General features: G+C 36.0%; 1 protein-coding gene across 2 annotated transcripts in view; it reads right to left on the bottom strand.

Annotated features, from left to right (window-relative positions):
* The window catches only part of Capn7 (calpain 7), a 41,700-nt gene that overhangs the window by 19,062 nt on the left and 9,800 nt on the right, over positions 1-12,838 (bottom strand). For both annotated transcript variants that reach the window (XM_036199404.1, XM_036199405.1), the window contains exons 5-9: positions 11,121-11,321; positions 7,935-8,021; positions 4,932-5,058; positions 3,271-3,356; positions 912-1,005 (exon numbers count right to left, since the gene is read on the bottom strand). In XM_036199404.1, the coding sequence (XP_036055297.1) occupies positions 912-1,005; positions 3,271-3,356; positions 4,932-5,058; positions 7,935-8,021; positions 11,121-11,321 (595 nt within the window). The remainder of the gene's footprint in view (positions 1-911; positions 1,006-3,270; positions 3,357-4,931; positions 5,059-7,934; positions 8,022-11,120; positions 11,322-12,838) is intronic.

Below are 12,838 nucleotides of genomic sequence, written 5' to 3'. Positions count from 1 at the left end.
AATATACCTATTATTAAGATAATGACAGCTTTATAAAATGCTCATCATTTTAATACAATGTCTTTATTCAGTTTTACAAGCTAATCTCACTGACAAGTAAGCCAATAATTACACATGAGAGATGTCCGTATGTGTGTATGTATATAAAAATCAAAATTATTAGGGATTCTAGAATGTACACTATATTTAAAATTATGAAAGAGCCTTGCTATTTTTGGTCTAATTTTTTGTTTGTTTGTTTGGTTTTTGTTTTTGAGCTGAGGATCGAACCCAGGGCCTAGCAAGTGCTCTACCACTGAGCTAAATCCCCAACCTGGTCTAATCTTATAAAAAGATTCATACTATATATGATTATAAAAGTAGAATATCATAGCTAAGCCAGGCAGTGGTGGTGCACACCTCTAATTCCAGCACTCGGGAGGCAGAGGCAGGCAAATCTCAGTGAGTTCAAGGCCAGACTGGTCTACAGAGTGAGTTCCAGGACAGCCAAGGCTACACAGAGAAACTCTATCTTGAAAAACAAAACAAAAAAAAGTATTATAGCTAAAAATTACATTAAAATAACTGAGCAAGCAATACCACAAAGATATGGTATCTAATTAATATTAAAAATTATTTGGAAGATATGAGGATAACAGAAGAATTTTAATCTAAGAATAGTACAAAGATTATTACACAAATTAAAAAATTAATCTTTAAACAATTTTATACTTGTTTTATTTTTAATTACTAACAAATGATTCTATAGCTAGTAGTATGTACAAAATATCACACATTCAAATCAACTGAACTAACTTTTAAGATCTTGACACAGCCAACTTATCTTAGTTTGTTTCCCTCCAAGAATCAGGATGAGGAGGTGAAGAAAGAAGAGGGGGAGGTAGGACTGGGAAGGAAAAAGAGACACTCACCTTTCTCGGGACACCATTGAGGTGAAGTTTTACCATATACTTTCCACAGGGATTGTACTCCGGTTCACCATCCTTATTCTGTGGGTAAATTATGCTTTTGAAAAGGAAAATGGGTATTAAAATACCAATGTTAATATTCAAAATCAACTAATACATAAAACTTTTTATTACATTTAAACATATGCCATTCATTTATAAATGTTATTTTCTTCCCAATTTTATAAAAATAAATATAAGACTATTTTAATATTTTAAATATTTCTTGGTTTTGGCTTTCCTTATGAGATAGGGTCTCAATATGTAGCCAGGCTGGAACTCAAGACCTTCCTGCTTCAGCCTCCCAAATGTACCACTACTCCCAGCTTAAGAAAATATTTTCTAAGGGGGATAGGGATCCATCCCTGGTGCATGGGCAGGCTTTTGGGAGTCCGGTGCCTGCGGTGTGATGCCTTGCACAGCCTAAGTGCAGTGGGGAGGGGCTTGTACCTACCTAGGCTCAGTATGCCAGGCTCTGCTGACTCCCCATGGGAGATCTTGATTTGGGGGATGTGGGGAGATAGGGTGGCTTGAGAGGAAGGGCTAGGGGGTGGGAGGTAAGATCTGTGGGTGGTATGTAGGTAGAAATTTTCTTAATTAAAAAAACGAAAAAATGTAGGTAAATTTCACATGAAAAAAAGAAAAGATTTTCTAAAATCATAAACTAGAACATAAATCTTCAAAATAATTCTGAGTCAGGGTCTTACAAACTTCAGGTTGGCTTCTAACTATACAGCAGAGGAAGAGTTTGAACTCTGATCTTCTTGCTTCCACCTCCAGAATGGTGGGATTATAGGTGTGCTTCATCATGACCAGTTTATACAGTACTGGGGGTTGAACCCAGGGCCCCATGTACACTAGGTAAGCACTTTATTAACTGAGCTACAGTCTATAGTACTCACTTTTTAACTATATGTTTTAATAAATCACATACTGAATAACCTAGTTAAAATTATCTTTTATCATTGGTTTTAAGAAGTAAAGATCATTTCAATAAATCACAATTAAAGCACTTAGCACAATTCTAATAAAGCTACATAAAATTAAAAGTAATAATGAATTCTAGAGAGATGGCTGAGCACTTAAAAGTACTTGTTGCTTTTGCAGAGGACGTGGGGTCAGTTCCTAGCACCCACATGGTGGCTAATAACCATTTGTAACTCCAGATCCAGGTGATCCAAAACACTCATCTAATCTCTAAGGACACCAGACAACTTTCATGTAGGGATTAAAGGCACAGCACACATGATCATGTCATTAATGAATTACAAAGTTACACAAAAGGCATGTGGTAAACAGATATACATGCAAGCAAAATATCTATCCATACACATTTAAATTTTTTTAAAAGTATACAATGAGATATTATAAGAACCTTCACTACCAATTTTCTTTTAAAATATACTGCACCAAATCAAGCACACTCCAAATTGTTTACATATGTGGCAAACAACTGAAATTAAGGACTGTCTGATTTATCTTTTATTCTCAGGACAAGCTAAATAAAAACATGATTATAATTATACTGAATGGTTTTAAGCTTAATATAACTTTCAAAAACTGAAAAAAAATTCAGAAACATTTCAATACATTTTAAAGCTGTTTTAGTCAACAGAAATGCATGCCACTTTATATTTTTTTGTAGCCATCTTAAAAGTTAAAGGTGAAAAAGCATTTAGTCTCAACCCAGGGAGGCAGAAGCAGGTGGATCTCTGTAAGTTCTAGGCCAGCCTGATCTACTGATCTACTGATCTACATGGTGAGTTCCAGGCCAGCCAGGCAACATAAAGAACCTATCTCCCAAAACAGAAACAAACAAAAAAAAGTTAAAAATCAAATTGATTATAATAACATTTGATTCTACCAACATATTTTGCTTAACCAATTATGATTTCAACATATACTCAATACTTAAGGGATATTTTCTAATTCTACAATTTATATGCTATGTTTTCAAAATCTCATGTACATCTTGCAGTCCATTTTAACTCAAAATAACCTATTTCAATTTCTCAATAACCACAGGTATCTAGTGGCTAACTTACTGTATCGCTAAAATTACAAAGTACAAATAGGACATAATTTCTACTTTGATTACATCAATTTCAAAATACATTCTACATACATTATTTTACTACATATGCAATATATGTTCTTACTGCTTTAGAAGAACTTCCCACATTCAGGAATCATCTATTTAACATCCATAGAAGGATCATAATAATCTCGTGTTATGCCCTCTCCACCTCTAATATGCATATAGTCTAAGTTTTAAATTTCTAGTTAAGTAACAATTATATGAAGGACAAACACAAAGATTTACCTGGTAATCAACTTCTTATTGAATCGTCTCTCATAAGCTGCACTGATAGCCAATGATGCCACAAAGGAACAATCTGATACTATTGTCTGTTAATAAGAACAACATATTCTTTCATTCATGTAATTTCAACATTTGTGCAATATTTATGCATTACACATACCACCTTAGCTTTTATATTAAATATCTTATTCAAATAGGAAAATAGAAATGTCATGCCACCAACTCACATATTTTATTCAAACAAATACTAGAAAAAGTATCTCAATGAATACCTTGGGACATGTGTGTGTGTGTGTGTGTGTGTGTGTGTGTGTGTGTGTGTGTTAGTGTGAGTGTTAAGCATCTACACATAGGTATATATGGAGGCCTAAGGTCAATGATAGGGATTGTTCCATTCAATCACTTTCTACCTTTTACTTTTAAAATATATACGTATGTGTGTCTGTGTTTAATTATGTATCTCTGTATGTGTCTACTTTGGGCTATATGTGCACATGGAGTGTGGAGACCCAAGGGGGCCAAAGGAGAGCACTGAATACCCTGAAGCTGGAGTTACAGGTTTATGAGCTGCCATATATGAGGAGTGGGAGTCAAATTTACCCACCCTTTACTTTTTGAAAGGGTCTTTCACTGAACTTGAAGCTTACCCATTCGAGTAAGCTGGCTAGCCAGATAGTGTCATGGACCACTTACTTCTGCATCCCTTAGGCTAGGGTCACACCAGTGTGCAGTCATCCTGACTTTTTCCTTTTTAAATGTTTATGTGTATGATTGTTCAGTCTGCATTTAATTCTGTGCACCATATGTGTGCCTGGTGCCCAAAGAAATCAGAAGGCCCTAGACCCCTTAGGACTAGAGTTACAGACAGGTGTGAGCTTCCATGTAGGTTCTGGGAATTGAACTTGGGTCCTCTGGAGGAGCAGACAGTGCTCTTACCCATCTCTACCCCCTCCTGACTTTTTAGGTGTTTCTGGGGATGCAAACCCTTATGCTTATACAGCAGGGACTTCACTAGCCCCCAAGAGTTAAATACTTAAATAATTAAGTCTTTTATAACTATTTCCTTGTCAAAGGTGATATTCAATTCTCAAGTTTCACATCTACAAATACAAAGATCTATAATTGGGGCTGGGGTTGTAGCTCAGTGATAGGGTGATTGCCTAGCATACACAAGACCCCAAATTCAATTCCCAGTACTGAAAAGAATCTATAATTGCTCAGAACAGTCTCTCGCATTATTTTCTCAATGTTAAAGACGGAATGTGCTGAATGCACTAGGCATGGAGGCACACATCTGTAATCTCAGCTACTTGGGAGGCTGATGTTGAAGACTACTGAGTTTAAGGCTAGCTCAGAGCAAGATGCTGTCTCAGAAGAAAAAAAAATAACAAGTATTTGGTCTCATTTTGAGAATTATCTTGTTATACAGCCCAGACTGGTCTCAGACTTACTATGTAGCCCACTACAGCATTAAACCCTGAGTGCTGAGATTATAGGTATATGCTACCAAATCAAGCTGGAAATAATCAATGCGAAGGATGACAAATTTTTGCAATTATACTCATGCATCTAAACATATACAATCTAAGAAAATTCAAATCTATATTCAAATTTTGTTAGAGTGCCAACTTTCTTGAACATTATACAAAATAAATGTTTACCTGCTTTATGCTAAAACTGGATACAGTATATATCATTGTAGGATTGTTGGTGAGATCTTCTGGTCGTACCCATTTAGAAAATGTAGTTTTTTGTTTAGGTGATAATGGAAGCTTGCCCCATCTATCACTGAGGTAACAATAAAAGTTAAAAGACTATATTAATTTTTAAAGATGACTTGAAGCCGGAATTAAATCTTCTTTTTGGTGCAGAGATCATATAGCTACAGTTTGTCTTCCTAAAATAACCAGTCAGATCTGGCTCTTTACATTTAACCTTGAATTCAGTCAATCTGAACACCTTCTCCAGTTAAAAAAAAATAAATATTAAGTAAGTGAAGACAGCTTATATTTACTTAAAAATATGGTATAGACATTTAACTTAGCATAGTTATGACACTCAGGAAACCTAGCAATAAAACAGAATCATTAACAATACAAACTGATCCACTGAGGACCTAGGAAGCTACAGACCCTTCCCTTGCCTCTTGAAAGGACAATGAGACTAGCTAATTTACTAAATAGTGACCTTGTGCCAAGCATCATACCAACATGCTTTAGATATTAGTCTCCATTTTAACATTCAAAATAACTATTCAGTTAGGCACTTTTTGGGAAAGCATAAACTGGGTTACCAAGGTCATAAAGCTAAGTAAAAAGTGACACATTAATGCAAGTCTGTGGTACTACAGCCACATGTCACCTATTACACTGTTCTCACTCTGTGCTGTAATACCTCTTTAAAACTGATATACAACACCAAATAAAAACCATCTACCTCTCCAACCCCAAGCCTTTTCCTTCCTACAGCAACAGCAACACCTCTTTGGATTTAAAAAAGATTGTGTGGTAATGTATAATATGCAAACTAAAACAAATTTGTGTAACAGTCTTTTATCTAAGAATGCTGATAAGTATTAGATAAAGAAGATTTTGTGCTCAAGTATGACGTAGGACACCTCTAGACTTTCATAAGCCCATGTAAATCTCTTGGGTAGAAAAGATTGCCTACAACACTGCTCAAAAGAAATTTTGTTGTTTTTAAATTTTGAGACATGTTCTTGAACTTATGATCACCCTACCTCTGCCTCCGAGTGATGTGATTGCAGGTGTGCCATCACACCTGGTCTCTCAAACATTTTGATGATCACTTCACAGAACCTCTACTGTTCAGGTAACATTTTAGCTAGAACCTGTATAATGTTAGGAGCCAATTATAACAGAGGAACAAAGCTGAGTGAACTTAGGAGTTTAAATACAGCAATCACCAAGGGAGAAAATCAAAGCTAATTCAAATAACAGATACTATAGAATAAATTTAAAATTCCATAGTATTTGTTCTTTCAAATCACTGGGTAATTAAAGTCAGTGTTAAACACATTTTTTTTTTCTTAAGACTCATAAGTCTATTAAAAGTACTTTATGGGTTAGGGATTTAGCTCAGTGGTAGAACGCTTGCCTAGCAAGTGCAAGGCCCTGGGTTCGATCCTCAGCTCAAAAAAAAAAAGTACTTTGTACAATACATTGCTTATGATTTAAAGGTTAGCATATCACCAGAATAAAAAAAAAAAATTTTAATCAGTCTCTAAATCAGTGGTTCTCAACCTGCAGGTTGTAACACCATGGGGAGACCCATATAAGATATCTTGCATATCAGATATTTACATTATGACCCATAACAGTGGCATAATTATAGTTATAAAGTAGCAACAAAATAATTTTATGGCTAGGGGTCACCACAACATAAGGAACTATATTAAAGGGTCACAATATTAGGAAAGGTGAGAACCACTGCTCTAAATTAAGTTAAATTATGGAGACCTTTTCCTGTCAATCTGTTAAATGAATTTTAAAATGTTTACAATTATTTTTTCTTTTGATTATTCTCTACACAAAATAATTTAGATGACAAAAATGAGAAAATATTGCCACTTAGTTAATTTTAGTATTCATCTATTCTTCCTCAAATTTAATTCATTCAGTAAATCTTGAATATTTACTATATAACAGATACTGACTAGATACTGGGTGGGACCTAGTTAAACAACATGGTCTCTGTCCTCATGAAGTTTATAATTTCCAGTAGGAGACATGTATTAAGCAAGTAATTACCCAAAAAAGAAAAGGGGGGCTATACTTCCAACTGTGGAATTTAGGAATTCCAATTTAGGAACAGCAATTCCTAAATTAAAAGAGTCTTTTCTATGGTCATACCACCCTGAACACACTGATCTGTAAATTAAAGGAATTTCTGTATTTCAAGTTTTACTTTTTCAATTACATTATTAAATTACCCCAAATTTATATTGTTCATGCTGTGTTTTTCATTTGGGCATTCTAGTATGAGAGAGGTAATTTATCTTAATTTGCTACATATAAACTGAAACCACAAATCTACATCTCCTTAAATATAATCACATACTAGAGTAAATACATACATGTAGCACATACCAGAGTGATTTACTCTTACAATTTAATAACAGTATCTTCTGTGTAGGTATTTGAGTATATCTCTAAACACTTGGATTAATTTCTGGACAATCATTAACTGGATAAATGTTTGCTCAGTACTTACTATGTACCAAGTATTATATTAAGCACTATGTCTATAAGGTTAGGTTAAAAAAAAAAAATTACCCACGAGTCCATGACGAAGCTAATTAAAATAAATGTGACATTGTGGTACTCTATCATGGTACTATATTAAACTGACAACTTCATGTTGCTCAGATCTTTATTTGAACTGTTTTATTTATTTTTCCACCTCTTTCCCATAAATACTCCTCTTTTCCAACCAATTTTGTGTATAAATTTTACTTTTTCTTTTTTTTTTTGAGCTGAAGATCAAACTCAGGGCCTTGGGCTTGCTAGGCAAGCGCTCTACCACTGAGCTAAATCCCCAACCCGATAAATTTTAATTTCAAGACTATGAATTAAATTGAACTTCAGAGTACTAAAAACATCTTTAAGTGATCTTAGAAGTAAAAGTTAAACGTGCTTACTTACCAAAAAGGCATTGGATAAGCAAAACGTTCCCTCAGATCAACACTCATGAAAGGAACATATTCTATACCATTTATTTTTGATGTTGTCCTAGAAGGCACAAGAAAAAGATCTAACTTTTCAAGTCTATCTTAATCACCAATCTTAGTTGAACTCTAAGTTTAAATAACAATAACTTCTCAGACTTTTAGTTAATACCAAAGGTAAAATTTCAATGACAAAGTATGATACTGTATTAAACTGACAACCTCATAGTGTTCAGATCTTTATTTGGACAGTTTTGATAAGAGAAATACCAGAGAGTAACTGTTATAATCCAATTCATTTTAATAAGAACATTCTTTTAAAATTAATTTCCTGGTCTTGGGATGTAACACAGTGGTAGCATTTTCGCCTATCATGTGTAAAAAGGTTCAACCTTCAGCACAAAAATTAATTAACTAGTACAGCAACAGCAATGAAAAAGAAAAAAAACCCGACCTGATATCCACTACAAAAAAACTGTCTTAAAACAGGCCTTAGTGTATAATACAAGCATACAAAGCCAAGTCTATACTAAGCCCAAAGAAACAAAGCAATGACTTAGCTATCTGGGAATTTAAAAACAAGCCAGGCAGTGGTGGCACAGGCCTTTAGTCCCAGCACTTTGGAGAAGAGGCAGACAAATCTGAGTTTGAGGCCATCCTGGTCTACAGACTGAGTTCCAGGTCAGTCAGGGCTACATAGAGCAATCCTGTCTTGAAAAACTAAAAGCCAATCAAATAAACAAAACAAAAAAAAAAAACAACAACAAAAACAACAACAAAAAACATGATAAACTGAAAAATATGATCTATTTTCTGGTTATGGGAATATGGATGAGTCCTGGAAGAAAAAAGTGCCATAGAAACAGCTATAATCTGTCCATAAATTCAGTGAGATTTGTAGAAGCTCTGCATGTTTTATATATATTAACTATTTCCTTTGGGGGTTTATTTGTTATTGTTGTTTAATTGAGATAGAGCTTCACTATGTAATCCAGGTGATCAGGCTGGCCTCAAACTCAAAAATTCCTGCATTAGCTTCTTGAGTGCTGGAATTGCAGCACATGCCACCATATTCGGTAAATATTTCTTTCTCATACATCTGCTTTTTTTTTAAGAGTATTGTAGTCTTTAGGTAATATACTCAGTGAATCTAAAGATTAATGCAGTCAGCAATGGATACAATAACTATTGAGACAGTGTATATTCATTTTCACTTGTATAAAGGATAGCTATGTTTTGAGAGAGTTGTTTTGTTACAGTGTGGAATTTCAGATGTGTAGTATATATAAAAGTAGCATACAGATGCTGAGTAGCCAAAACGATGAATTCTCACTGTACTGGCTAGCCTTAATTGAGAAAATACCTCCATAGGATCTGGCTGTAGGCAATCCTATAAGGTATTTTCTTAGTGACTGATTAGGGAGAGCCCAGTCCATTGTGGGCAGGGCCATTACTGGGCTGGTGGTCCTGCATTCTATAAGAAAGCAGGCTGAGCAAGCCAGTAAACAGCATCCCTCCATGGTATCTTCAGCTCCTGCCTCCAGGTTCCTGCCCTGCTTCAGTTTCTATCCTGACTTCCTTTGATGATAAACAGTAATGTGAAAGCATAGCTGAATAATAAACCCTTTCCTCCCTAAAATGCTTTGGTCATGGTGTTTTATCATAGTAATAGCAACCCTAACTAAGACACTCACAAATTTAAAACCTCAGCTTTAAAAGGAACCTTTTTTTGATGTTTGTTTCATACGGTGTTTGCTTATATACTATTTTTCCTAGGCAAAGGAACCAGGCTAATAGATGTATAATCAAAATCTTCAGGAAGAAAGGAAGATGCCCTGGAATGCTACAACCAAGGAGTAAACACTGATCCTTTCAGCTCAATCTCAGGAAAACTCAAAATTAATACCTATATGACCTGCCCAACTCAAATACAGCCAGCTGGCTCAATGGTTTATCCTCTTTCAACTGGTCAACTGATTCAAAAGAGAGTAAAGGATCTCTACATTATCATGGGTCTTACTGTTTGTTATTGGGGGTTTTTTTTATTTTTTATTTTGTTATTTATTATATTTGTTTTAATTTTACACATCAGCCATGGGTTCCCCGTGTCCTCCCCTTTCCGTCCCTGCCCCCACCTTGCCCCCAGCCCCTCCCCTCCATTCCCATCTCCTCCAGGGCCAAGACTCCCCTGGGGATTCATTTAAACCTGGTGGATTCAGTACAGGCAGGTCCAGTCCCCTCCTTCCAGGCTGTGGGACCAGGACCTGTCCTTAGTGCATGAGCTGGCTGTTTGGAACCTTGGGCTTACACAGGGACATTTTGTTATTGTTTTTTGAGGCCCGGTCTCCTTTGTAGCCCAGGCTGGCCTTGAACTTGAAATTGTTAAGTCTCCTCCCTCCAGAGTGCTGGGATTACCAGCAAGTGCAATGCCAAGCTTAGGCTTTGAATTTTTAATAGCCCCCAAGGCTGCTTTCAAATACACTGAGCTGTCTGTCTACAACAGGCATTTGTAAACATTTCCTGTAAAGATTGACATAATATACAGTTTAGGTTTTACAAAGTGGTCTCTGTCATAATTCTACTGTTCTCACTTTTTTAAACTCTTAAAAGATAAAAAAGAAGCCGGTGGTGGAGGTGCACACCTTTAATCCCAGCACTCAGGAGGCAGAGGCAGGTGGATCTCTGCAAGTTCAAGGCCAGCCTGGTCTACAGAGAGAACTCCAGGACAGCCAGGGATACACAGAAGAACCCTATCTTGAAATGCCCTCCCACCCCACAAAACAAAAGTATTCTCAACTCCAGACTTTCGTTTGCTGGCTATTTCAAAGCAACCCTCCACCTCCATGAGAGTTGTGAATACAAAGGTACACAGAGAATAAGCAGCCTGCCATAACTGCTATGCTCCCCAATCTTCAGGACTCAATTATGCAGAGCACCAGGATTATCCAAAAAAAGCATAGGAAAAAATGCTAACACTAAAATGTATTAGAATCAGCAAGTTGGGTAGTTCTATTCTGTAACTATTCAAGCTGTATACAATGTAATGCACAGTTAAATAATAGCACAACATATCACAACAAAGTTCTGAAGGTAATTCAGAATGAAACAGTCTCCACTGATTATGTTTAAAGTTTTCATTACCCTGAGTCATAAGTGGATTTACCTGAGCACTTCTATTTCTTCTGCTGTGTATCTCTGTCCTTGGGCATCACATGACTGTGGACTTAAAAATGGCTGAGGCTTTTCTAGGAAAGGATTAGAACCTAGAGGAAACTGTGTTCTTACTGGAGGAGTCTTCGTTTTCATATTTGTTGCTTTGAGTTTGCAAAACGGCTTTGTCAGAGGTTCACTCAATGCTTCTGCTCTAAAACAGAACCACAGAAGAACTGTTCCAGTTTTCTTTACAATCAGGATTTTGTTTCTTAAGAGACAAGATCTCATGAAGAGACTGGCTTCAAACTTGCTCTGTAGCAGTGGGACCTTGATGCCCTGCTCCTCCTGCCTCTACCTCTTAAGTGTATCATTTAGACTTACAGGACACAAACTTACTTCGAGTTAGTAAAGCATCATAACGTCAAATCAGTTCATAAAATCCTTACATACTAATCAAAATTTCTCTATGTAAGATACTGCACATACTTTGTAAATACTACTTAAACGAATATTTATTTATTCTACATCAGCTACTATGCAGGTAAAGGGTGCATAACAGTGTATAAATCCTATCCTTAAGATTTTGTGGCTGTTAAAGACAACTGTGTCAAAATGATAGATGCCAGGACAGAAGCATTTTATGCAAATGAATACACAAAAAGAAATAATAGCCCTAATGACCAAGAAAAGAGGGTGAATCAAGGGAAGGGTGCTTAGACTTATGCTTGAGTCTTGGAGAAATTCATCTGCAGTGAGGAAACAGATCCAGAATGTGCAGTAGTATCAAACAGCAGAGTAACTTCAAAAGGATGGATACAGGCCCCATGAAAAGTACAAATGAGAGGCAGCAGGAGATGAAGTGAGAGGAGAGCAGGAATTGATGACAGAGGGCATCACATGATACGCAAGGGGATTTGACTGTTCTGTCAAAGAACTAACTAAAAGCTAAAAATGTTCACCTAAGATCTACATATTAGCTTCATGAGTCTTATAACACTCCAAAATTATATGCCAAGAACACTAGACGTTACATTTTCCTAGAAAAAAAGGTCCTTAATCTTCAACAGATCCTCAAACGAGCCTCTAACCCACCTAAACACCTCAACCCACCTACCTTTGCTTAGGATGGACTTAGAAATACTAGATGGTTTATCTACACAAGAATAAAAATCAACTATGTTTCTGACTGATAAAAAAAATCATGATGGAAAAGGCAACTGAGTCTGATGAACATGGTAACTCCATGTCCTGGGAACTGGGCAAGGCAACTATGTCATGAATTTGGGTCAACAAACTAAAGCTTAGCTGATGATGAAGCAGAGAAGGGATGAGTTATACCACAATGAAAGGGCCAGAACATAGATATAGGCAGAGCATCAAACTGAGATAATTTCAAAAAATCACATTCTAGAAACAGATGAAATTTCTACTCCTCTCCTTTGCAAGAAAGTAGTTTTCTACCTCAACTCTTGAAAGAGGCATAATTCACTTACACAGATCCATTCATCAAGCAAGTACCTACTGAGCACATCTATGTTAGACATTCTGCAAAGTGCTTACTTAAGCAGTGAACAAAAGAGGCAAAAGTCTGTCTTCACAAGCTTCCAGTTAGGGGATGAGGGATGAATGTAACACAGACATCAACAACAAATACAACAAACTGGTCTTTTTCGTATATTCCACAATGGGGCAATACAATTGGAAAAGAATATTAAAACAAGCAAAGCA

This window comes from Onychomys torridus, chromosome 9 (assembly GCF_903995425.1).
Source record: "Onychomys torridus chromosome 9, mOncTor1.1, whole genome shotgun sequence".
In the NCBI taxonomy this organism is placed as follows: domain Eukaryota; kingdom Metazoa; phylum Chordata; class Mammalia; order Rodentia; family Cricetidae; genus Onychomys; species Onychomys torridus.
Note: the sequence above shows the minus strand (reverse complement) of the source record. Positions and strands in the feature narration are given on the sequence as shown.